Source organism: Stegodyphus dumicola, chromosome 3 (assembly GCF_044657685.1).
Source record: "Stegodyphus dumicola isolate Sdum_Otavi_A_Nest chromosome 3, ASM4465768v1".
Lineage (NCBI taxonomy): Eukaryota > Metazoa > Arthropoda > Arachnida > Araneae > Eresidae > Stegodyphus > Stegodyphus dumicola.
Genome location: NC_140770.1, coordinates 55,677,193 through 55,703,802, shown reverse-complemented (window position 1 = coordinate 55,703,802; position 26,610 = coordinate 55,677,193). Strand labels below are relative to the sequence as shown.

General features: G+C 29.4%; 2 protein-coding genes across 2 annotated transcripts in view; one reads left to right on the top strand and one right to left on the bottom strand.

Annotated features, from left to right (window-relative positions):
* Window positions 1–19,148, top strand: part of Flo2 (flotillin-2) — a 34,403-nt gene extending 15,255 nt beyond the window's left edge. Inside the window, exons 4-9 of the mRNA XM_035357440.2 lie at window positions 2,225–2,457; window positions 2,543–2,662; window positions 6,445–6,659; window positions 9,535–9,718; window positions 11,763–11,909; window positions 12,986–19,148. Of these exons, the coding sequence (XP_035213331.1) occupies window positions 2,225–2,457; window positions 2,543–2,662; window positions 6,445–6,659; window positions 9,535–9,718; window positions 11,763–11,909; window positions 12,986–13,015 (929 nt within the window). The 3' untranslated portion in view covers window positions 13,016–19,148. The remainder of the gene's footprint in view (window positions 1–2,224; window positions 2,458–2,542; window positions 2,663–6,444; window positions 6,660–9,534; window positions 9,719–11,762; window positions 11,910–12,985) is intronic.
* Window positions 19,149–22,117: 2,969 nt separating this feature from the next.
* The window catches only part of LOC118187256 (somatomedin-B and thrombospondin type-1 domain-containing protein-like), a 93,098-nt gene continuing 88,605 nt past the window's right edge, over window positions 22,118–26,610 (bottom strand). The window contains exon 4 of the mRNA XM_035357439.2: window positions 22,118–22,612. Coding sequence (XP_035213330.2) covers window positions 22,333–22,612 — 280 coding nt within the window. The 3' untranslated portion in view covers window positions 22,118–22,332. The remainder of the gene's footprint in view (window positions 22,613–26,610) is intronic.

Genomic DNA, 26,610 nt, shown 5'->3' with positions numbered 1-26,610 from the left:
TTGATTTAAGTTAAATTATTTAAATATTAATATGAGTGGAAAAATAAATTGTATTTATTATTAGGTGCCAAGCGAATACAATTAATATGGCTTATTATTTATTTTGTATGTTTTGAACTGAAATTTCATCATTAAATCTTGTAATATAGTTAGTTCTGCATAGTTTTTTTTCCTCTCATTGTAAACTAATTCTGTAAATTGAACTATCATTTAAAATTAAAAAAAAAAAAAGTTAATTGTTTTCCATGGTTGAGGTAATGCTCATTCTCTTAATAAATATTGCATTGCTCATATTTTAAATTGAAAGTCTAATTTTTCTTTTAAGGTTATGTCGTTTGTGTGTAATGTAATTAGGCTGGTGCTTATTTTTTTTTCTTAAAATGTGCTTGAAAAGTGCTTATAAGTGCTTATTTTTTTAACTAAAATGTGGCTATGAACCCTGCCTGATTTTGAAGTGAACATCAAACACAGGGATGGAAAAGGAGGCCAAATGTGTCATGCCAGTCTAAAAATAGTGCATTGGTGGATTAAAAATTCAAGTTAAAAAAAAAAAAAAAAAATGAAAGTGATGGTGAAGATGAAACAGAATTCAATGATATATGCCTGAAGATATAATGAAGGACAAATATGGTGAACATTTCATGTTATCAGATAAGGAAATTTTTTAAATTCATAAGGAATGCTATTTCTTTTAAAGAAAGAGCTTTTAGGTACAAGCAGAAATATAATTTGGTACTTTTCCGTTTCGCCGGCGCAAATCTCGCCAAGCAGACTTTATTGGCGACAACATACAGTATACACATGAAAAATATTAAAAAAAGTGTTAGTTCTAAGAATTCTTTTTTTGAAGGCATAAACATTTTATTATCGCTTAAAATTTTATAAAAAGCCAATCAATAAAGACAATAAATTTGTAAAAAGACATTAATTTAAGAATTTACTATGCTTTCATGGTTCAACATCCTGATTCGAGTGTTCATATCACGTGACCCCAAGCGATCTCATCTCACGTAAACTACTCTACAAAAATCTAATGCTCTTAGTAATTATCTACATTAATTTCAAGTTAAATCTTAATTTGGAACACAAGTTTAAATGCAAGAAATATTTCAATTCGTATGAATAGCTTACTTAGAAATTTAAAACCGCAGTGCTTTACTTCGCTAATGCATTCTCATTAGAATTCATGAATTCTAATGACCTTGACTTTACCTTTTCTATATTTTCGGCTTCAGGTAAGCGCTGTGATTGCATCCTAATTGACTTAATTACCGAAATGGCCTTAGACATAAAACCGAACTATCTGATAAAAATTCTATGTAATTATATGCCAGTATTGAAAGAAACAATCAGAAAAAGCTGCGACTTGTTTTGAAAATGAGGCGTAAAAGGTTACCAGCGAGAATATTCTGTTTGGTATCGGTTGTACCATTATTGGGGACTTTATCGCTTGCGCCGGCAAAACGGAAAAGTACCATAATTTTTGTATGCTCATTTCTATATATTTAAATCTCATTTTTATACCTGACATATAACACGCACCCATAAATTTCAATCGTATATTTTGTATTAAAAGTGCATGCTATACGTCAATATATATGCTTACTCAAAATGAAGGTAAGGCTTTGGCACTTCCTTTTCATTTCATGTAATGTACTGTCATTTATTTGAATGAAATGTATAATCTAGCATATGATATAGTTATGTAAATTTGAAACTACTTTTAACATATTTTTGAAGAGTGAGGAATATATTGTAATTTTTAATTGTTTACGATTAATTTTAAATGTGTAATTTTTTTAAATACAGTATAAATGAATAGAATTCAATGTAATTAAACATTTTCCACTATTAGGACTATATGCTTATTAAAGCAATGATTATTAATATATATTGAAATATTTACTATTTATGTACTTAAATGAATTTAATAAATTAGAAAAAGTATCAATAAAGTATTTTAAATACTTTTATTGTTCCTTCCAGTTTTTGCCATTTTCTGCCAGTTTCAGTTGTCACTGGTAAGGCAAAAACTGTTTGTTGGCAAAAGGCTGACATTTTTTAGATTAGACAATAGATAGGTATATTTATAATTTTTTTAAACATTAATAAAAGGAGAAAATATTTTACTTGCAAAGAATACTGTGCAAGATTTCTAAAATTTTTAGTAATTATGTAATTTTGTGATGGGAGTTTTATTTAATAATATCTTTCTTTAATCCAGGTACACTGACAGTTGAAGAAGTGTATAGAGATCGTGATCAGTTTGCGACTCTTGTGCGAGAGGTTGCAGCTCCGGATGTTGGTCGCATGGGCATTGAAATTTTGAGTTTTACTATCAAAGATGTGTTTGATAAAGTTGAATATTTAGCATCTCTAGGAAAAGCAAGAACTGCTGCTGTAAAGCGAGATGCTGATGTTGGTGTTGCTCAAGCCGAGAGAGATGCTGGCATTAGGGTACATTACAATCTTTTTAAATTTGGTCTTATTTTTGACTTTGTATTTAATGATAAATTTTATTTATGAAATTTATCATTTACAGGAAGCAGAATGTGAAAAATCTGCCATGGATGTGAAATATGCAGCAAATACCAAAATTGAAGATTCACATCGTATGTTCCAGCTTCAAAAATCTAACTTTGATGCTGAAGTGAACACTAAGGTTTGTACTCTTAAGTTTTATTATACAGTACAAAGTCTTTAATCCGTACTCGTCGGGACTTCAGCGATTCCAGATTAGGGGTTTTTCCGGATTATAGATCAATTTAAATCTGGTAAGATGGCATGCAGAAATTATAAAATTAAAAATATGAAACCGTAATTTATGAAATAAAGAGCAATTATGATCTAAAGGGTATCAAAATTTACCAAAAAAAAAAAAAAAAGCTTAATATTTATTTGTTTACTTTATTAAACATTTTTTTCAATGTAAGTTGTTTAAGTTGCTTCATTTTTTGTGCTAATACTTTCTCTTTAATTTTATAAGCAGACATAATTTCTTGTTCAGTTCCACTGTTCAAGTCCTGTAATTGCTGTGTCGAGAATACTGATTAACTTGTCAATCGAAGTTTTTTCTTTTTCAATAACCTTTGTCACTTTCTTCACTATCGGAATTTTTACATCGAAACATGCTTTCGTTTTATAGATCCTTTGGCAGCTTCAGAATCAGAAACGTTTTGACATAATTGAAAGTTCAAGCTTACTTTTTAAAATTGCTTCAACAGTCTGCAAAAAATAATAAGCCGGATCCAATTAGAAGATTAAGGAACAACACAATCTGCAACATTAACTGAAATAGATATTTTTAGCCTAGCTTATACCGTCCGTTATACATCAAACGCGCATGCATAAACGTATTATGTGCATGCATAAACACATTACGCATGCACAGAAAGTTTGTAGCTTTGAGGTCTGGATTATGGACGTCTGGATCAAAGACTTTGTACTGAATTTAAATAATTTCACTTTAAGAATTTTTTATGCAAAGCATGTATAGTTTGTGAATGTATTAAATCTATGTAATTTTGCTGTAAAAGTTGCTACATTTTCTGTCTTAATAGGCCTTTTTTTAAAAGTTTGCTCTTTTCATATTTCTATCTAGTTCATTTTTGTGACATTTTCTATAATTGCAGTTTTTGGTGAAAATTTGCATTTTGAATAAATGTGGAATTCTTATTATACAGTTGATAATAAGGCCATAATAGACTGGTATTATTGAATTTTTGTCAATATCAAGCAACGATATTGAATGGAGATATTAAATTTGATATTGAATAATGGTAATCTCCTGATAACTACTTTCAAGGGTTTAACTTTCTTCTGGTACATCACATAATGCTGAATATTATTTTAAGCTAAGTAAGAAGTTATGTTTCAATGATCGTCAATAAATTGAGGGGAGGTATCAAGGGACAACTTATTGACAAAGTCACTGAATTTAATCAGGGGTAATTACTTTTATTATCAACATTGCTGGAATCACTAAGTACATTAAAAATACTCACATCCAGGTCAAAAAAATTTTTGCTTAATTTGGTGGGGTGTGTGGTCTTTCTCGGGGAGGTAGAACCATCTTTATCCTGGATACATTTTTTAGTAATCAAATTCTTTATCTTTCAGCAGAACAACTTTCAGACATTTTCTACATGGCCACTTTAAGAAGATACACAATTTTAGTACACGGGTCTGCATACTTACAAACTTTACTTGAACTAAGGTGGATGACTAGTTGCTGACCTCAGTAACATCAGCAACTGATAAACTTACAATCTGTGCACGTACTGTATTCAAATGCAGGTTCTTATCCTTGTCTGGGTTATCCTTAACATATTGGTCCATGGCAACCATTAATTTGTATTCAAGTGAATTTTTGAAGAAAGTCCACTGCATTGAATTTTGTCTGGTGCATCATAATCTTCAAGGTTTTGTGCCAATAAAAATAAACCAACTACAGCATTGATGAAATCTTATTTTATTGCATACCTCTTTCACGAGTAAATCCCTTAACAGTTCATCCGTATTCATTTTCATAAGAAGCATCCTTGAAGAATCAAAGGCCATATTTAAATTGTCAGAGTGATATTCAGTCACAGTCCGGATCACTAACCATGTCCATAATAATACATTCAAAAATCCGTGTAATTCAAGAGCACCAGGTCACTCTCAGTAGAAAGCACAAGGTCATGCTCAAAGGAAAAGCACTTGCATGTACCGCAATAAAAATTCTGAAAGCAAGAACAGTGGAAGTGAACTTCCAGGAAGTCAATTGAAGACTTTCATAGATATCTTTTAGTTGAAGAGAGTCTTAGCATTATAAACCTTTAGATTTTTCATTTTTTCTGTTATTTGCAAGTTGTTAATAATCCAACAGTAGTGCTGTTCAGCATTGGCTTTACTAAAAATTACGTTACATTTTGATATAAGCAGATTGAGTCAGTCTGAATTGCTAACCATGTTCATAATAATGCATTCAAAAATCTGTGTAATTCAAAAGCACAAGGTCACCCTCGGTAAAAAGCACAAAGTCATGCTCAGAGGACAAGCACTTGCATTCACCATAAGAATTCTCACACCAAGCACAGTGGAAGTGCATCTTCACTGACCAAGGCCAATCAAAGACTTTTTAGAAATTCTAGGAGACTTTAATAGATTTGATTTAGTGGAAGAGATGTGTAGAGATTTAAAGTCACAGCATTGTAAATTTTTAGATTTTTCATTTTCCGCATTATTTGCAAGTTGTTAATAATCCTACAGTAGTGCTTTGCATTGGCTTTAGCAAAAATTACACTAGATATTGATTTAAGCAGATTTGTAAATACAAGGTGAGACCGAAAATTAAGGTAACTGTTGTCATAATAATGACTGTGTTATATATTTACTTATAAATACATCACTGTCCTTCAAAGTAATTCTCGCCATCTACAGTACATTTCTGACTATGTTCATACAAGTTCTGGAAACTCTTGAAAAAGTTCTCCTTTGGGACTTTTTTGGTTAAGTTTCTTGGTAACAGCAGCTTGAATGTCTGAGATGCTTGAAAATCAGTGTCGCTTTAGTGCCAATTTCAGTTGTGGGCTCTTGAAATTGTAAAACGTGGAAAACCATTCACTGATGGAGAAATGATCAATGAATGCATAATTGCAATAACCAAAGAAATGAGCCCCGAAAAGGTAAATTTACTCAAAATTGTCAGATTGTCAGCAACCACCATGTTCTGAAGGTAGAAGACATCACAGAAAATATATCATCTCAACTGTGATCAAAATGCACATCTTGAGTGGTTTTCTCTGGCCTTGGCTGAGTCAACGGATGTGTCAGATACTGCTCAGTAGAGTGGAGTGAAAAATGGGGGTGGGAAATTCAAATTTTATTATTTTCTGACCAAACAAATGGTTCTATTCGATGAAAAAAAAAAACAGTAAAAATTTTTACCTTGATTGCATATAAGCTTTTATAACATATTTGGCAAGTAGCTTCAAGTTGTCTACTGGTTTGGTGGTTGATACATAAAGGCAAAGAATTCTGTTAACTGTAGTGAGTTTATCTTGAGTGGATCATCTTCCCAGGACTCTTGTTTTGTAGGGCACTCTCCGCGATTGTTAGCAAAAAATCGTGATTACATAAATCTCATTAGTATTTTTTACAAGTGGACACTTGTCATTAAGCTTTACTTAGCAAGTAAATAAAACCAAGTTATTATTATTCCATGTTTTTTATCCAACTTATACCAACGACAATAAGTCATTAGCTGTCGCGGCCGAATTGATGATACTGACGGGCCGGATTTGGCCCATGGGCCATAGTTTGGAGATGCCTGTTGAACAGTGCTTAATTGGGGATGGTAGGGGGAACCTCTCTATATTTTTTAATGACTTGTGATTAGTGCATTATCATTAGCTATGAAACTACTAGTTTATATTAATATGTATTTACAATTGTTTTTAGAAAGCAGAAGCACAGCTTGCTTATGAGCTACAAGCAGCCAAAATGAAACAAAAAATACGTAGTGAAGAAATAGAAATTGAGGTTGTTGAAAGAAGGAAGCAAATAGCTATTCAAGAAAAAGAAATCCTTCGGAAAGAAAAAGAGTTGAGTGCTACTGTGAGGCTTCCAGCAGAAGCTGAAGCCTTTAGAGTTGAAATGATTGCTCAGGGAAAAAGGTAAGCAACATTGTATTGATAACTCTCTTTTCATCACATTTCATGGTAGAATGCAGAATATCTTCAATTGTCAGTTCTTTTTTTTTTTTTTAAGAAAAATATTTTCTAGCAATGAATAAAATTTTCAAATTAATGTAACATTTAAGTTATGCAAGTTCTATTGCCTGACCTCTAAGAATTCTCAGTACATTTTTTATTAAATTTTAGTGGATCTGATTTCTTTAATTTTGTATTACATCAGCTTGTGGTACATTGCTAAATTGATCCACATGATAGTCTATACATTATTAATTTTATTTTCACCATATTTTAAAGTACTTTGGTAAACAAAAGCTTTCCTTTCTTGCTCAGTATTTTCTCAATATAATCTTAAGAAAAATGTTATGTTCTGGTTAAGGTTTTTATGCCTTTAATTAATCTACATGCAATAGTTGTAGAATTATTAACAATTTAAAGTTCTTTAAGTGGAACTAAGCTCTAAGCTCATTTGTTTATATTTGAAACTAAGTAGAATAGTGAATTAAGTCAGTTTGTGTATCAACTTCAGTGTCTTTCTGCTAAATGGGACACATACCAAAAGTAAACATTAATTTTGTGCACAGGAAAATTTGTTTTCCTTCCTGCTGGCCAAATTGCTTGTTTTTTGGTACAATCTCTAAATTTAATTGTAAATATTTTTAAAACTGTTTTTAACTGTATTTGGTATTTTGTTTTCTGTATATCACAATTTTTAATGAAGATGCTTTGAGTTTTTATATATTGCTGACAAAATGAGAACTAAATTAATTGAATAAGAAATTCTAATGAAATTCAAGGAAAAAAAACGAAATGCAGCAAAAATTTAATAGGCCATACAAGGAAGTCATGTGGTATCCATGTCAGATATTTTATATTTCAAGTTTGGGAGTTATGTAATTAAATGAATATTTTATTTGCAGTGAAACCTCCTTAAAATGATCACCCACAGTTCTAGCTGGTTGTTGCTCTAGTCTGTAAAAAGGGTTGTTGTAAGGGTTTTGTTGAATGCCGAAGTTTATACATTAAAAGTTCAATTACCCAGAAACCTGGGGAAATGCAGAATGCATGAAAATTCTAAATAGTTCAGAATGTAAAAAATGCAATTTATGGTAGAAAAGCCAAAGAATTCAAAGAAATTTTCAGTTTAAATTTAGTAATTTTATTTGTTATCAACATGGATATTATAAGCCTACATTTATGTGCAAAATGCTTTTCAGATATAAAAGCTGATGTATTTTTTCGTAAGTCCTGACATATGAAAGAAAAAGCAACTTACCTGTTATGAAATCCTGTCAGCCATGAAAGTTGGTGGAAATACTACAAAACTTACACCAGTCATTTCAGTAGAAGTTTGTCATTAGATAATCAAGAAATAAAAGTTATGATCTAGCATATAAAAAACTTAAATTACTTGTCATAATTATTCATGTTACATTGCCCCCTTTTTTTTTCTGCTTTTAAGTAAAGTTACAAATTGTATTCATTAATGCATACTTTTCTTGATGTCTGAATTCTGGGATTTTGTATGCACTCTACTGCATGCTATTGAGTATGTAAATGGGCTACTTGCATGGAGGAGTGTTCATGTTTTTTTTTTTTTTTTTTCCATGTATAGTGTAGATGTGAGCCAGTTTCAATTAAATTCTCCATGAAGGCATCCCTTTCCATGCACAGATAGCCTTTGAGTTGCTTTGCCATAGTCCATTTCCTAACCATTTTGGACAGGCTTTGAACTTTATTCATTTTTTTTCAAAATGCAAAGGAAAAAACACAACAGCCTTTATAAAAACTAAATTGGTTTTAATTACTAAATTAGAAGTAGTTTAAAGTAAAAATCTTTTAATTATATCTTAATGTCATGCTTATCCATTATTGACATTAACTCATGCTGTTTGGCTATAGTTTTAGTTTGTTCTGAGTAATAACCCTATACATGTTTTATGATGGCTTTATGTGTTTCTCATTGTATAATTTTTCATTAAAAATTTTTTTGACATTTTAAAATATACTGTTAAATTTTAAAATATATGCCAAGGTAATCAGGCTTTTACTGTATTTCAAGAAATATTAGTAACTTTTGAAGATGGTTCTTTGTGAATGATTTCACTTTATTTGCCCGTTTAAATATACTCTAAATATTTTTTCTTTTTAAATTTATGATTGTTTTAAGTCTTGTCTTCTATGATAATATATATTGTATAAATTTTTACTTCATTTAAAATGCAAAATGAACTTTTGTCGTATTACTGTATAATTATTAGTGTTACATCAAAATAAACAACATCAAAATAAACATTGTTGAAAAGAATAAGTATGATTGATTGGTTCTAAAACTGTTGTAAAATTTGGAAATCTATTGCAAATATCTGGAGATTCATAGATTTGTAATACAACAGTACAGTATTAAAAAATGAAAGCTTTTGATAGCTCACAAATCAGCTTCCTTGAAAGAGAATTAAGGATGCTGTTGATCAACTGTAAATAATTGCATGTTAACTGATATTCAGTTTATTTTCACTTTTTATAAAAGAATATCTCTGCCTTGGTCATATGTTAGTATAATTTCATTGTATGTGTAATTTAAAGCCTTGTTCAGTTTTATCTTTTATTAAATACGACTTTCTTTACACTTATTGCACACAAAATTTATAAGCCAGTTCACTATTTTTAAAGTAGCATATCTTTAGAATTTAAACTTGAGTGTTGGCATACATCTATATTTCTTTGAAAAACAATAGCAATAACATTGCATTCAAAGCAGAGAGAAAGGCAAATATAGAAACAGAATTTATTTCAAAATATTTTTAAGGAATTTTTTTATAATTATATGCATTTTTATTTTATTTATTTTTGTTAGAACACAAACCATGGATGTAGCAAGGGCTGATGCTGAAAAAATTAAAATGATTGGAGCTGCAGAAGCATATGCTATAGAAGCTGTAGGTAAAGCAGAAGCTGAGCAAATGAGGATGAAAGCAGCTGCCTATAAACAGTATGGTGATGCTGCAGTTATGAGTTTAGTACTAGAATCATTACCAAAGGTATTTATGTGCAGTTTATGTTTTTGTATTCTGTATACATAGGAAAAAATGAAGGGAAAACTTTTGAAAATTTGGGGGAAATTCTCTCTCTAAAATTTAGTTTATTTCAACTGAATTAGTTTCCAAATTATAACTTACAAAATAAATAATGCACATTTAATTTTACCATTACTGTGAAATGATGAAAGAAAAGTATGCATTTCAATTGTGAAATTGTACCTTTAACTTCTTAAGATTTAAAGGGTATTTAAACATTTTTTTGTTATTCCTCAAATGTTGTTCCTTTCTTGCTTTTCATTTTGGGCAAAACTCAGTCAGTGTAACTTCATTTTCATGGTTTCTTTATTTCATGTGTGATGTTTAAGATTTTATATATTTTTAGCTTAGCTTTAATATCTTAGCTGTTTTATTTTGGTTTTGTTTTTAGCTTTTCTAGAGTTTAATGGCAAAAGTGTTAATTTTGATCTATAATAAGAATTAGTTATGGATTATTTGCGACCAGAGTTTTTCTCATTTTATTTGTTCTTGCATTTTAAATGTCGTATTGAGCATACTTTGTATGAAAGATAACGAAAAAATTATAAATTCAAAGAATATATTGTTATACAAGAATTCTATTTAGATCTCCATCTCTATCATCTGATGTCTGGAAGTTGGTCCAATTACTGAGTTCAAATTTCCACTTAGTTGTAAATATTTAAAATTTTTAATCATGGAATCTAGCTAGAATCATGCAAAAATGGTATTAAAGGGATATAAGGAAATTGTAAAGCATGTGAAATTCACTGTATGCATTTAGATTTGTCTAGGTCAGATATACTAAAAAATCATTCTTTAAAAAGATCTTGTGTATGTATTTTATAGGAGGTTACTGTGAATCATAGACAAATAATTTCATTTTCTGCTTTTGTTGCAATCTCAATTTTTAAAGCAAGAACATATTCATCTCGCTGTGAATTCTTAGTTAGGATAGCTTGTCATAATTGTTATAATGATTAAGTAATTAATAAAATTTTCTTTATAAAAATCATTTGTAATTGCCTTCAAAAATCTTATTATTTATTATAATAGATTCAAATAGAATATTTTTAATATTGAAAAAATGGCACGTGCTAATGAAATATATATAGATTTAGAAAGCAATATATAGCTGTAATTGCACATCCTGGACCTAGTATATGCAAAAGAATGTAAGTTTAGTTTATATATATTAGAGCTGACATAAAAAATAATTTTACACCGTTACTTAGCTGCTGGTTATAAAACATATGATTTTCTTACTGGTTGGATTCTTAAACTCTCAGTAATGAGACATGAAATTTTATGTTTGATTTTATGTTTGGTTTGGAGTTATTTCAGTGTTACCTTTAACTAGTTCACGAGAAGAGTTTTATATCATAACAAACTTCTTAAGTGTCTCTTCTTCCATTATTTCTTTAAAAAGCAGAAACTGTATGGATGGTTGTGTTCATGATTTCAGTTTTAATTTGATATTTTCATTAAACTTACATTTATAGATTATTTTCTTTTATTAAAGATTTCGGGCTACATTATGTTCTCATTTAAACATCTTTGTTTCTAGATCTAGTATCACAGTTTACATAGAGCTATGAAATAGTTTTATTTTAACCCTTTGGTGGTTGTATGATTAAGCATTTCTAGCTTCCCAAATATGTGCTGTATCTGTCAGTTGTAAATATAATGCGAGCTGTGTTCATTTGTACATGATTAGAATGCAAGTTGAGCTCGTTGATAACCATCAAAAGTTTAATGATTTGTTAATTTGCATTGCTTAACATTCTTCTCTTTAGCTGATGGTCATTATATGCTTTATCATTGCCAGAGAAATAAGCAAGCAGCAATCTGTTAGCTTATGTTCCAAGTTTTTATTCATTTGTAGGTTGTCCTTATAAGTCTTTAGTATCTTATCTTTATATACTTTATTTTCCTTCATTATTTCTTTTGTTTAGCTAAAGTTCAGAATGAATTTGATGAATATATAAATTCTCTGATACATATTGCAATAAAGGAAATATTTATTTAGATTGCTGCTGAAGTTGCTGCACCTCTTGCGAAGACTGATGAAATTGTTTTGATTGGAGGTGAAGACAAAGTAACGTCTGAAGTTTCAAAGTTAGTCAGTCAGTTGCCACCAACAGTGCAAGCATTAACTGGTGTTGATTTGTCTAAAGTAAGTTTTTGATTTTATCATATTTCTGTCATTTATGCTGTAAAATAAAGTACCAAATCCATTTTTGAAATTTAATTTTTAAAACATTCAAATATCAGAATGCCTTAGAATCCAAAATAAAAAAATTCAGATATGAATGTTTATCCTAAATCTAAAATAATTCAGCAATTATTCTGAATCTAAATTAAATTTAATAGATACTGTAGAAATAATGCTCTGGGAATTTCAAAGCTTCGTAAGAAAAGTCGCATAAATTTTTATGTTTTTCATCATCTTAAAGCAGTGTAAAAATGATAAAATCAGTACTTTCTTCCATTATTTTTAAAGACTTGGGATAAGTATTTAACTGTATAAACTGTCAAGCTCATCTGATGATGAGTTAGCAATTTTATTCTTTTAATTCTTTGTAGTTTTATATGCTAGGTATTAAGTAGGTAAATATTCTTTTGAATGACAATAAAATTTATCAACCTCGTCCTGTAAAAGCAACAAAAATTTGAAGGAATAAATAATTTTTATTAAACTAGTTTTCATGTATTTTCAAGACATTGCTTTTCATGTGGTTTTTAAAAAACAAAGAAATGTAACAAATAACTGTGTTAAGGATTTAATCCCTATTGCTAATACATTGGAAGCAAATAATTCACTGCTTGTACTACTAAGGTTTCCAGATTTCATAGTACTTAATGCTCCCTTAAAGAAAGCTGTTTGAGATTTTAACAATGATCACATTATTTACTCCAAGTTTAATTATTAAAACTGTAGGTGTTCATAGGTTTGTGAAAACTCTTTTTACTCACATTGGGTGAATTAATAAAAAGCAGGCAATCCTGCCATCTTCCCCCCAATTTTTTTTTTTTTTTTTTTTTTTTTTTTTTTTTTTTTATTTTACTTAATCTCTTATGATTAACATATAAAATTTATTAGCAGTGAACATGTCTGAAAAGTTTATTTATCCATACATTATTTAATAATTTTATTAATTATCTCACATTTTAAGTTAACATCGAAGAATTTCAGTTTGATTTTTAAATTCATTCTTAATTTCTCTTATCAGCTGTGATTATTTATTTTAGGTTGTGAACAAAATTGTAGCCACAAAGTAGAAGGATTTGGCATAGCACACCCATCTATGTAACATATACCACAAAGGATAACTCCTCAGGCTGCATTTTTTGCCTCAAGCATTATTTTCTTGTATATAGAATTTTAAGTATTTGATAAGAATTGCTGTTTTTTTATTCCAGTTTACAATACAATTTAAGAACTAGAATTAATTGTAATACAAACTTGTATTTGCTCTTGTTAATATTCACAGTCACTGTCATTTTATTTTACTGCGCCTATGAGATTCGAATGTACTTTTATAGTTGTTAATGATCCAATTGATTGTTTCATAACCATACTTCTGCTTTTTTGTCTGCTTTATGTGCTGTTGATTTGCAACGTGAAATCAATAGGTTTCGAGAATTTTACTTTGAATCATGATATAAAGTAAATTTTAAAATTGTGACTTTTGTTTTTTAATTTTAATTTCCTTGAAGTAGATATCAAATATTTTTTTAAAAGAGGATATTTAACATTGATTGTTAAATTGATGAAACAGATCAGCATTATGTATTACGTTTATCTTAGAAAAATTTTTTGAATTTTCAAAATGTGATTGCTAAATAGTGGGCTCGATTTAAACCTCCAGTCAGTTTAGTTTTTTTACTAAAATAAATATGATTCAATTTGCCTTTGATAACTTGATATTGTGGTACTTAAATAGACATACATTTGTCTTTTCAGGAATTTTGTACTTAGATTGAAAACTTTTTGGCCTTGCACAACATATATATATATAAATACTCGTATCCACTAAAAAGAATTAAGTTTTTAACGGATGTGAGTATTAAAATAACTTCCAGATGTGACCTTTTTAAGATTCGTTATTAAGGATTATGAAAAGAATTTGAATCTTGAGTGAAAAAATACAAATGTTCAGGAATGAGTTTGCCAATAACTGTTATATATATATATTGATAACATTGCCTCTGCAGGTGCTAGCAAATGATTGATACATAAAGTAGCAGGACTAATTTTAAAAGAAAATAAATGAGTAGTACAAAAATTTAATAAATTTGTGTTCAACCATCAATTTTATTTAGTAATCACATTGTTGTGTAAATTGGAATATATAGCTGAATCTTTTAATAAATATGTGAACTAATCTTAGTGTTTTAAACAATGCTTTTTTCTCTATTTTTAAAAATATGTTTTTAATATATATGTTACCATGAAAGGAGCAAAATCTGGAGAATGTCAACATTCACACAGTCAATGTCTGAAATATTTTCTAAATATCTGTATTTCTCACTCTGCAAGTGTCAACATTCACCGAATAAAAATAATTTGGATTTATTTTCAAGTCGTACTTCATCATTAAAACACATTATAATATGTCAAAATAGGAGAAGGCTTAAGTAACAGCAAATGTAAATAAACTGTTGAAATGAGAAAAGGAAATAATGCCAATAACAAACTTTACTTGATTATATGATTGATATTATACAGTGTTATTTATTGCAGCATGTGCAAGAGCAATTTGCTTTTACAATGCCTCTCTGTCTTCTTGGCTTTTCATTTTGATCTCCACTAGAGTACATCTGTGCTTGTCGACATTCACTGGTGAAGGTCTGAATGTATTAGAATATAACCAAATATTTAGTCTTTCACTGAAGTATGTGTTGACATTTATTGGAGAATGTTGACATTCTTCAATTTTTTGCAATTCTGTATAAAAACCTTTAATTTCAGTGAATAACTTAAATGCTTTTTTTTTTTTTTTTTTTTTTTTTTTTTTTTTTTTTGTCTTATCTCACACTACTGCATTTTTCTTCACAAGGGGTAAAAAATCTTTAGTTTTTGTTATGAAAATTTCTGATACATGAATAATTTCCAAACAATTTATATAGATAAATGAACATACATTTTAATACAAAGTGGCCTGTGAAAAATTAGCACACCTTTTAGTAATATTGACTAAATGAACAAAATTAATCACTTGCGCTACGGCTAAACTTCACGGTTGCGGTGCCCTGCGCTGCAATATAACAATATAACAAGTGGTAAAGTGTCTCATTTACGCCGCTCTGCATCTGCAAATGCAATCCAGAGCTGTAACTCGAGAAATAAACAATCTTGTTGTTAGGCGACGTGTGGACCACGTTATTTTCATTTTTGCGCACGGTTTGAGACAAAAGCATCTCAACGTGCTTGTCACATCTTTTTAGCGCAAGTGGTTAAGCTGGAACACTGCTTTATATGCTATCAACTGTACAGACAAACGGTCAGCAGACAAAACAAGGGGCTGTGGGCTATTCCAAAGAATGTTGTACTAGTATTGAAGATATGCTACTTTTTTTGAGCAGCCCTGTATTTTAATAACAAAACCATTAAAAGTTGATTTAATAAGAAATATATTTTATTCTTGAATAAAATGCAAAATGTAGCAATTAAAAATAATATTGATAATTTGATATTCCTTCTAAAATCACTTGGTGATAATGTTTTATAATTATGTGAAAGAATATCATGCTACATTCATATTTCATATGGAGATACCTTTCTCGAATAGTTATTGTTGTTGTCTGATTTCACTTCCTTGTTTTAAATCTGCACACTAAATTTTCACATGTAAAAAGTATTAACCTATATCTCAGTTTAAGGCAAACTAACACTTTCATACCTGCATTTTTCTTATTAGAGACTTTTGCTTCAGAAACTTCCATTTTTATCAGGTTTAAGTAATTTGTTGCATTTGTAATAAATTTGATGGACTGGAATAATTCAGTATTTGATGACACAAATGAGCATATATTTTTAAACAGACTTTTTTTGTTCCTATATTAATGTTGGATTATTACCATAATATTCTTAAATTCATAAAAAAATTTAATAGATATAATTATTTTTCTCTTAGACTATTGGTCTGAAATCTAGTCTGAAGAAATTTTTTGCCAAAGTTAAGAGTGCCATTTTATAGTGATATCAGTATTTTCCTGTCAGCCCAAATAAGTCTTTATTTATATGGTTATGGATTTAGTGATAAAAATGGCTAGTCATGCAATGTTTGTTGCAGATGGAGAAGGCTTGCGCGTTATAACATATCAACACTTTTTGAACTAATTAACATATTTGAGTATTTCAACCTTTCAGGGCAGGTTAATATTAAATAATTATTATCTATGTATCTTAACAATTGGTATAAATCTAGAATTTTTTTTTAAATTGCAATTTGAAGTTAATTTTTCTATCATACTAAATTTGGTTATTTGCATGATATCTCACTGTATATATGTGTGTTGGTTGCATATATGCTTCAACATATTTGCACAATTAAGATCCTATTTTGTGTTGATTTTCCTGTTTGACTATTTTGAAAATATTGAAACCTTGTTTAAAGCAGGCAAGCTGAAGGAAAATTTTAAAATAAGTATGTCGTCTTTCAATATTTTAACAGAAATGTAGTTATACTCTTCTTTGTTTTTGTGTATTGAATAATTTTGTGAAGAGAAATGTAATCATATTTAGTTGATCGCTTAAATACTATGCAAGTGTAATTTTTATACATACCTTTTACTGTGTCTTGAAATAAGTGTTTTAAAAATGTGTATAATACTAAATTGGTTCTTTAACTGAATTTTGTCTTAGAATGAAGGATGAGAGAACACATTAATGGCAAATCCATAATCAAACACTAAAACCAAAGCCTGCAGTTTTCAGGATGACTTTCTAAATTTTTTGGACTTTCCTTTAAAATATGTTTTTATTTTAAAACATTCATGCTATAGAATGAAGTATAGGAAAAGAGGCTATAAAGAGGCATATAAAAATAGCTGTATAAAAGAACTTGCTTGCATTTAATCCAAATGCTAACACTGCCATTGTTTCTGAACCTCTATACTTAAAGATAACCAACACCCACTACCATAAAATAAAATTTAACTTTTGACTTTTATTCCAACTGCAGTTAATTGTATTATACCAAAGAATAGCTATCGTGCAAGTTTAAATTTTGAAATTCTACAACGGTGCCAGATTATTTGATTTAAGTTGAACTTTCAAATAGACTTTAATGTTACATATTTTAATAAATGGTTGTATTTTATATTAACAGTAGTTTCATCAAACTTTTAATCTATCATTTTATTTTGTTGTAAATATTTGTTTTTATTAAGTTCACTGTATGTGTGTGTATATATATAAATAGTTCAAAAAAAGATGTTTCATTTTTTGTCTTATTTTATGAATTTTATTTATGTGGGAATTTTCTGATATCTCAATTTTGCTAATTATTTTTTATAAATGCTTTATGAAATGTAGACGATGCTATTTTAATTTCTGTGCTTTCTGCTAAAGGACCACATTCGAATTCCCTTGTAAAGAATGTGTGACAATCATCCTATTTCTGCCGAAATGAAGACAAAGCATTTGATTAGTTTGTAGTATTTTTAATACTGTAGTATGTAATTTCATTATTTATTGTACAAGAATATTTTGCTAATAACACAGCTGTAACTTTGCACACTTAAATTTGTTAACTTTTTAATATATTGTACTGCATTTTTTTGGGGAGGGGCAAAAAGCTGCATGAAAATAAGTGATTTATGTTAATATGGAATATACAATCTGGAAACTTTTGTAGAATTTTTATATGCTTTTAAAATTTTCCTATTTTGTTTATTAAGAAACAAATGAATGATCTGATTTCTTTTCTAGAATAAAACATCTTGTTAAGACCTTCATTACTGAAACACATTTCAGATTTTCAGTTTAATGTACAGTGCCTTTTAAATGTCTTATATGTGTGTGTATGTATTCCTGAAAGCTGGTAAAATATATGCTTCTTTATAAGTGTAGTTTTTTTAACTTTATTAGATTTAAAAAAAATATTTGCCACTTAATACATGTTAAAAACTTTATTCATCATTTTCATACAAGACTACTTTCAAGGAGGTATTTTATAATGCTACACTGTAAGTAGGAATTCTTGGACAAGGCCATTTGAAAGAATATCTGCATAAGGTTTCATTAATATATATTTCAGTAGAATAACTTTTTATATAGTCCAGAAAAATGGCATTTCCATTAAATTAGTTATTCAAGCTTATAGCATTTTTAGTTATTTGCAGTTAAAAAAATAAGATTATATACATGGCATTTAAAAATTGCTTTAGTTTTCAGAATAATTCATAGTTAATTTTCACTACAATGTAGATAGCTCAGGTTTGATATTAAAGGTTGCCTTATACTAAACAATCACTATCAAAAATTATTTTTTTTTTATTTGTATAAATTATTTAGGGTGTTTTGAAAACCTGAATGTCTAAACAGCTCTTAAAAGTTTAGTCATAAATCCATGGTGTCAGTTTAAGAAACAATTCACCTGAGAAAGGCCTTAAAATTATGATAGTTTTCCATATGGGACTTCTGTAAAGAAAAGTCTGTAAGCTGTTTCCTATGAAAGATTTTTTTTTATATGAAAACATGTCCGTAACATACAAAATTAGCCCTTTGGGAGGAGCTGTCATAATTGATTTAAAGAAAAGATTGGAAAAGATTTAAATATACTAGGGGTCATACAACACTGAATTTTATTAGGTACAGAATTTTTGGATTTTAACATCCTCTTCTGATGGGATTTTGATATTCTTGCTTAAGAACTTTCCATGTCATGTTAGAGTTTTGCATTAAAAAAGTTAATTCAATACTAATAATTGTTGTACAAATTAAAAACTCGATCTGCATTGCAATTATTAGTACTATTTGTATGTAGACCCAGAAAGTTTTAACTAAAGATATCTTGGTAATTTTATTGTTTTTTCTCCAAGAGATCTATTTAAAAAATTTAATTTTTGCCGAAAGAGGTTGGGTTATTAAATTTTTTCTACCGAGAAAGTCTACTTTATTTAATTTCCTTTTAATTTCGTTCTGTGAGTTACCATTTATTAGATTTATTTGTGCAGTTTTTTTAATACATGTAAATAAATTTTAAATGATCTTACAAATGAGAATTCTTTTTGAAAAAATATTGTATATCTATGGCTATTAAATCTGGATGATACATTAGGTGTAACTACAAAAGGAAACAAGTATTTTCAGTCACTAATGATTCATATTTCCTCTTAAGTTATGTTTGAAATGATGAGAAGTTTTTCATTTGGCAGATTGTCCTCAGGAACAACCCTCCCCCCCCCCCAAAAAAAGTATTTTTTTTTTTTTTTTTTTTTTTTTTCCCCATCTGCTGTGAAAAAAATTTTAATTTGCAGATGGCATTTTTGAATTAGGGGTGGTGCCATTTAAAGAATAAAAGTTGAGTTCATAAGTTATTTGAAATTGGTTGAGTGATATATACAGTAAACTCCCAATTAACTGGGTAGCAGTTAACATAGGAAAGAGGAATATTGTGTTCTATAAATGAGAGAAAAAATGGTATTGTTTATATAATTTATGTTTCTACTGAAGGCAGTGGGCAAAATCAATATCTGAACAATTTATGATTTAACAATTTATTTTAAATGAATGTGTACAATTAAATTATATGGTTATGAAATGAAACCAATTCTTAAATATTGTGATGTCATGTACTATCACTGTTGTTATCCCTTGCTTTCTTTTTCTACAAACATTTAGTTTTCTTCTGATGATGAGATAATAGATTTTTGTTTTACAATAAACAAATTTAATACTTTTTAAGCCCCGTTCACAACAGCAGATATGACCAGTAACAAAAACCGGTTCTTCCAACGTGTCCCATTCACATGGGACAAGCATTAACTGCCTTGCCAAATTGGAGGTAGAACTTGGTTGAATGTTCCTTACCTCTCGGAAGCAGGGCAAATGGGGAGATTTCCCGTACTATACTGCGCGGTTCACTTAATTTTAGTTACTGCTCGCTGGACTGTCAGCGAAACAATCGCGCTGGTAGATATCTGGAGATGTGACAGCATCCCCCCAAAATTAGATACAACTGTACAAGATACGGAAATTATAGGCAAATACAGACAAGGTTTTCTAATGCTAGGTATTCCAGAAATATCGTTCAAATTAAAACTAAAGTTAAAACAAGTGCATATCGGCTTCAACGCGACAAGGGACTCGGTATTTTTTGAATGATTTTTTTTTATTTAAGCATTTTCATCTATCTTTTTATGAATATTATTAAATGGTTTTGTAAGACAAAATAGTTTTAAGCTGAAAAAAAGTTTTTGCTAGCAATTTTTTTTAATTAAAATTGAAAAATTTTATAATTAAAATTGAAAAATTTTATAATTAAAATGTCTTTCTTCTCCTACAATTTTCAATGTTTCCCCCCAGTTTTTTATTGTATTTATTAGAATGTTCTTAATAACTTCAAGGAATAATTTTGCAATTAATGAATCAGTTTCTGAGAAAAAAATATACACTTTTATCTAAAATCTTTAAAAAAATATGATCTCAGTCACATTTTCATTTCAAATAATTTTTCCTTTCAGTATTTTGCAAAACCCATCCTTGTTTCTATAAAGTATATAATTTTAAATAAGCAGTAAAATAAATTTATTCCATACCTGTATATGTTTTAGGACTTATTGTAAAAGGATTTATTGAAAAAAATGCAAAAGGTTTCTCAGTTTGCATTTGCAGTTTAAATAATACAAACTGTCTAAATAGACATTTAATCATTTCAAATCTTTAAAATTGTATTACTGAATTTCAATGCACACACGTATATATAAATCAAACCTAGTGCTATTTATTCAATTGGTAAATATAAACATAAATTACAAACCTTTTTTTAAAACCTTATGTGGCCAGAAAAATTGCAAAATCTCGTAAAACGCAAGCAGAATTTTTCTTTACCTGTTTTTGTTTTGTAAAACACGTTCAAAACAATTTTAATACATTAATTAATTATAATATTGTTGCATGCGTACGGGTTTGTAATAGATTGATAATAGTTTGTAAATGATTGTCATTGCACAGAAATCCGATGATAGTTTAATTAAATTTATTTTATCAACAGAAACACTTCAAAGTTCTGGAATTTTCTGCAGAAATACTCGTACAAGTGTTTAGAATAAGTAGTTATGCTTCAATCTAATAAGAATGTTAAACACAATGGAATGCAAAATGCATCTTAAGAGAAAGTTAACTCAGAAATATTTCCAATCTCATGCTGAACTAACAACTGGCAACAATAACAACTTGTATAGCATAAATAATGTCATAAAAATAGTGTGGTATAATGAGATTATTGCTTTGAAATCGATGTTTCGAATTGATGCCAAAGAACCAATATTTCCCATTCTGTTTCATTGCATATCTTTCAAAAAAAAGTAAAAAAATCATCCAATTAATTTCCTTTATCATTTTTTTAAATGTGAAAAGTTTATTTTATAAGCTGTGAAATTGTAAGTTTGTAATCGATATATTTTTAGATATGAAATTTTAAAATTAATGGGTGTCTAAAAATATGAACGATTTTCAAAAATTCTCTCAAAATATATTTAAAAAAAATTACGCTAAAAATTTCATTCATTTTTTTTTCCTCCAAAGTGTGTTATGGTGTAAACTATAATATTCTGAGATTCTCAGTTTATTTGTTAATATTTGCAAAAAATCGTTTCAACTTTAATTTTGAAAAAAATCTAATTCTCTAAAAATCAAAAGCATGACACCACATCCACAAGCAGTGTATGTACAAAGTTTGAGTTCTATATCTTATCGGGAAGCAGTTTAAAAATCCATGACCATCTTTTAATCATAGTGACAAGCACCAAGGGTGAACCAAATAACAGCTTATAAAATAATAATAATAATTAAAAAGCATATATTTTTCAGGAACCATTACGAAAGTTCAGGTACCAGTTGCGAAAGTACAGATTACAAAATTAACAACAGTAAACAACATTAAAAATTTGTAAACAATATTAGAAATCTGCCAATTTGGAGACATGATTGTTCACAGAGAAGGGAAGGAAGACAGTGGTCTTCTGAATGGGTCCTAAAGACGAAACTCTTTCATGTCTCCTTTTTCTCCTCTTGCTAACAGCTGTGCGAAGGAACATTGCATGTGAATGGGGCTTTAGAGAAGGAACTGTTGTTTGGGAGCTGACTTGCATGTATATGTATCACTTGAAGTAATTCTGAGCATAGTTATATCAAATTAATATAGCTCTACATATAAAAATTAAAATTTTAATTAAATATATAAAGCATATTATAAAGTATGAATTTTAGTTAGAAATATGCTTAAAAGATGTCCATGAAAATGACAGTCTTAAAATTGCATCATTGGACATCTCATGTTTGAATATGAAATAGTGAAAAATTGTGATGGCACATGTTGTATATAACAGCTTCACTTAAAATGATTTATGTACTAATCGATGTTTTTTTACACAAAGATGAAATCAGGTTTCCCACCTTCACAATGATCTGTGACTTCCAACCTGTTCCAGCGACCGTGACATCGAGGGTTGGCTACAAATGTCCACCTAGTAGGTTTGCCATCTACCCCATGACCATTGCATCTGAAACCCAAATGTCCTCTCATAGCTGCATCTTCACAGCTTATTCTTAGATGTGCTCCTTTTACAAGTAATGTTGATACACCATCAGCAGTTATGCTTTCACAAGCTTTCCTGACTTTTGTTACTTCGAAGGTTACACAGTATCTGAAAATAATGTATTGAATAATGATTTTTGCAAAAAATAAGGATGGCAGTATACTTTAATATTAATATTTAACAAAAAGAATTCTCTCAACTTTAGTTGAATCTAATGTATTCAAACATTTCTTTATTTAAATCAATTACTGCAATTTCCAAATGTCTTCCTGTTTTGAGTAAATTTAAAGATTGCAGAAACCTTCATAGCATTCTATTGAAGTATCCCTTCAATAGAATGCTATGAAGGTTTCTAGGCTGAATTGTTAAGTAGGGTTGGATTATTCCTTTGTGAATGTGGTAGTCTTCGTCTCGATATCATTAGGTTGAAGATGTGCATGACTTTAGTTGAAAGGTATTTTCTACCTCTATACCGCAGGCTCTTGTGGTGTAATCAGAAGCACGTCTGTCTAGCAATCGGGAGTGGAGGTTTGTGCGATGCCATCTATGCGAAAGTCTGATGTTTTCTAAAGCAAAAATAGATCGCTAGGTACTTGGGGAGAATGGCAGAAAAATGCTTGAAGAATGTTTTGTGTAATCCTTATTTATTCAAATTTGTATCTTGCTAAAATTGCTAAAATGTTTTATTTTCGTATGTGGATAATGTTTGTCAACTTATGATAAATACTGACAGTTTGGGAATATATTTTTTAAAAAGTTGTCACAGAAACCATCAATTTGCACATGAGTAATTTTTATTTTTTCATCTGTAAAATGCTGCAAAATGTGTCAAGGTGGTTTCATTTAATACGCAAGTATTGTTATATATTTTAAATATATCTTCTGCCATCTGATGCTGAAACAAAATTTGTTTGGCTTGGGCAGTAGGAACAGTCAGAGCAGTTAATATTTTGAAGCTGATGCAATCAGTGTTAGTTTTGCAGGTGTATTTTTTACTAGTACATCTTTCTTTTCATTATTATGAATAGTTTACTCTGGAAGATTTCTTTAATTCATTTTGATGCAAATTTTCGGAAGAAGTTATTATTGCATTGATATCACTTACTTTTTGAGCCTGGAAGCAATCTTTTAGGCCATTGTCAAAGTCACTTTTTCTCGATTTATCTCATCCCTTTTAATATGTCATTGGCTTCGATTCTGAGATTCTGGATATTTTTCGATTGTTAATTTTTTTCATTCCTTACATTTCGGGAAGATTAAAAGCCCCATTGGCCTTCTTCAAAATATCTCCTTTTGTTAAAGATTGTAATGAAAACTGATGGTTTCATGCAAATAGACTGCACAAACAGGACACCCTTTGCTTTATTTAAATGGTGGATAAAAAATTTATTGAATCAATGAGTCTGAAAACCAATAACTTACAGCTTTTATTGCTTCATAGTTTAGAGAAGAAAATTTTTTTTTATAACTTATAAAGAGAAAACATCCTAATGTATTGCGTGCTGAAATAGTTAATTGTAAAATTTATGTTAGCTCATCAAATAATTACACAACATAGTTACTCAAAAAATCCTAAAGATATTTGTTATGTGGAATCCGAATTGTTTCCTGCAGAAATTATTTTAGATAAACAAAGTTTTATTGTAGCTTTAAATTCTTAATGCTAATTTTTTTCATGCTGAAATAATACGGCAAATTCTCCAATCCAAAAAACAATAGCAATTTGATAGTTTAAATTTTTAATTAATTTCTGTTAATCAGTTGTATGAAAAGGCTACAAGATTGAAAAGGTTTTTAGAAATATTTTCCAGAATTTTAGAAAATTTGGCAAAGGAAAAAAATTCCCGTTACTTCCGTATTATTACGATCCTTGTTTTTTTAAATGCAAAGTTGGCACCACCAAAATCGCCAAGTTCATCTTTACTTCTCTCCTACACTTTGTTGCTGCCATGTTGTGCATGTTGCTTTTAATATAGTATCAGCCACAAGGAACCAACCAGAGCTTTGTTGTTTTTATAGCCGCCATTTAGGCAGCGCCACAGTAGTTCTGCTTATATGATTATTGTTTAGAATAAAAGCTTTATTTGAATGAAATTAAAGTTATATTTGAACTAAACTGAAATGTTAAACTGAGAATGCTACTGCACGAGATATTTTAATTATAATTTTTTTGGCATATTGTGTATGATTTTTACCATTTAACACAGATTATTAAGATTATAAAGATTTATCAAATGATTGAAAATACTGAATGTATGATTTAAAATGTACAGTCATAACTGTTGAAAATAGAGAAAGAATTCTTTGGCTCAAAGAACTTTTTGATCACTGATTAGTATGTGTGTGCTTCTGTCGTCCAGCTCAAACATAGTAAAGAATAACTTAAATGTTTAGCTTTAAACATTTGAAGAGAATATTTGTTCGATAGGGGTAGTGCTTTCTGCACTGGTACTCTGTTATACTATTCAACATAGCATTCCTGCAGTATAAATGAAAATATGAAATTGAAATTTATTTACCAACTGGAACGAAAGGGGAGGACTGAAGGTACATTTCATGTTATTACAGTCAAAAGTCGTTAATCCGGACTCGTCGGGACTTCGGCGATTCCGGATTATAAAGATTCCGGATTATTAAGATTATTTAAATCTCGTAAGATGGCATGCAGAAATTCTAAAATTAAAAATATGAAACCGTAATTTATGAAATAAAGAACAATTATGATCTAAAAGGTATTAAAATTTACAAAAAAAAAAAAAAAAAAAAAAAAAGCTTAATATTTATTTGTTTACTTTATTAAACATTTCTTTCAATGTAAGTTGTTTAAGTTGCTTCGTTTTATGTGATAATACTTTCTCTTTAATTTTATAAACAGACATAATTTCTTGTTCAGTTACAAAGTTCCGCTGTTCAAGTCCCGTTAATTGCCGTGCCGAGAATACCGACTAACTTGTCAGTCGAAATTTTTTCGTTTTCACTAACCTCTCTGTCACATTCTTCATGTTTTTATCCATTTTTTGCAGCAATTCCACTTTTTGTTTGTTGGACATCGAAACATACTTTCGTTTTGTAGATCCTTTGGAAGTTCCAGCATCGGAAATTCTATTTGACATAATCGAAAGTTCAAGTTTACTTTTATAAAATTGCTCTTACAGTCTGCAAAAAATAATAAGCGGGATCCAATTCGAAGATTAAGGAACAACACAATCATTAACATTTAACTGAAATAGATAATTAGATAATTTTAGCTTACACCGTCCGTTATACATTAAACGTGCAGGCGAAAACGTATTCTGCACTTGCGCACACGCATATGCGCAGTAGTTAAGATCTTACGCGCACGCGTAAAACGCTTGTGCGCATGTCCCAACGCGGCGCATGCGCAGAAAGTTTTTAGCTTTGAGGTCCGGATTATGGGTGTCCGAATTAACGACTTTTGACTGTATTGCCTTAAGTATCGAATGCAGGCTAAATTTGGAGATTTCAATGCTAAATAGTAACTGGTAACCTCAATTTTTTTAGGTTGAAATAATGGAGTTGTGGGATATTTCTCTCTCGTTCATTTGTTGAGTGTATTTGATTGATATTTGTTATTTTTAAAACAGCTTATTTTTAGATAATGAAAAAAGAACACCTCTTTTCTTTCCATTATGTTGGAGTGAACGCTGAAGTTTCAATTGCTGTAGGGGAATCGGGAATCGTGGCTGAGGCTATGTGCGATGCCATGTGTGTGCAGTTCTTTGTTTTTTTTCGGTGTAAACACATCTCTTCTACAAGGAAAAGACAGCAAAATATATGTTAAAAATCGCATAACAATGTATAGCAAAGAGCTTCCAGAACCTGGAAACCAAAAATACAGAGAAACTGTCTGAAGCCGTAGAAATAATTTTAACCATATAAAATCTGTGTATTTGTGAAGAACCGGTGACTTGCACGGCTTCAAACGATGCAAAACCTGTTAAATCGCATTGGATACACATGGCTCCGAAAAGCAATGCCTCTATGAATCATTGGTGATGCACGTGGTAGTCTAATCGCTTTTTTCACATAGTTGAATGAGAAGTAAAATGCGTCTTGATTGTAAGAAAGATGTAGCATGTTCATTT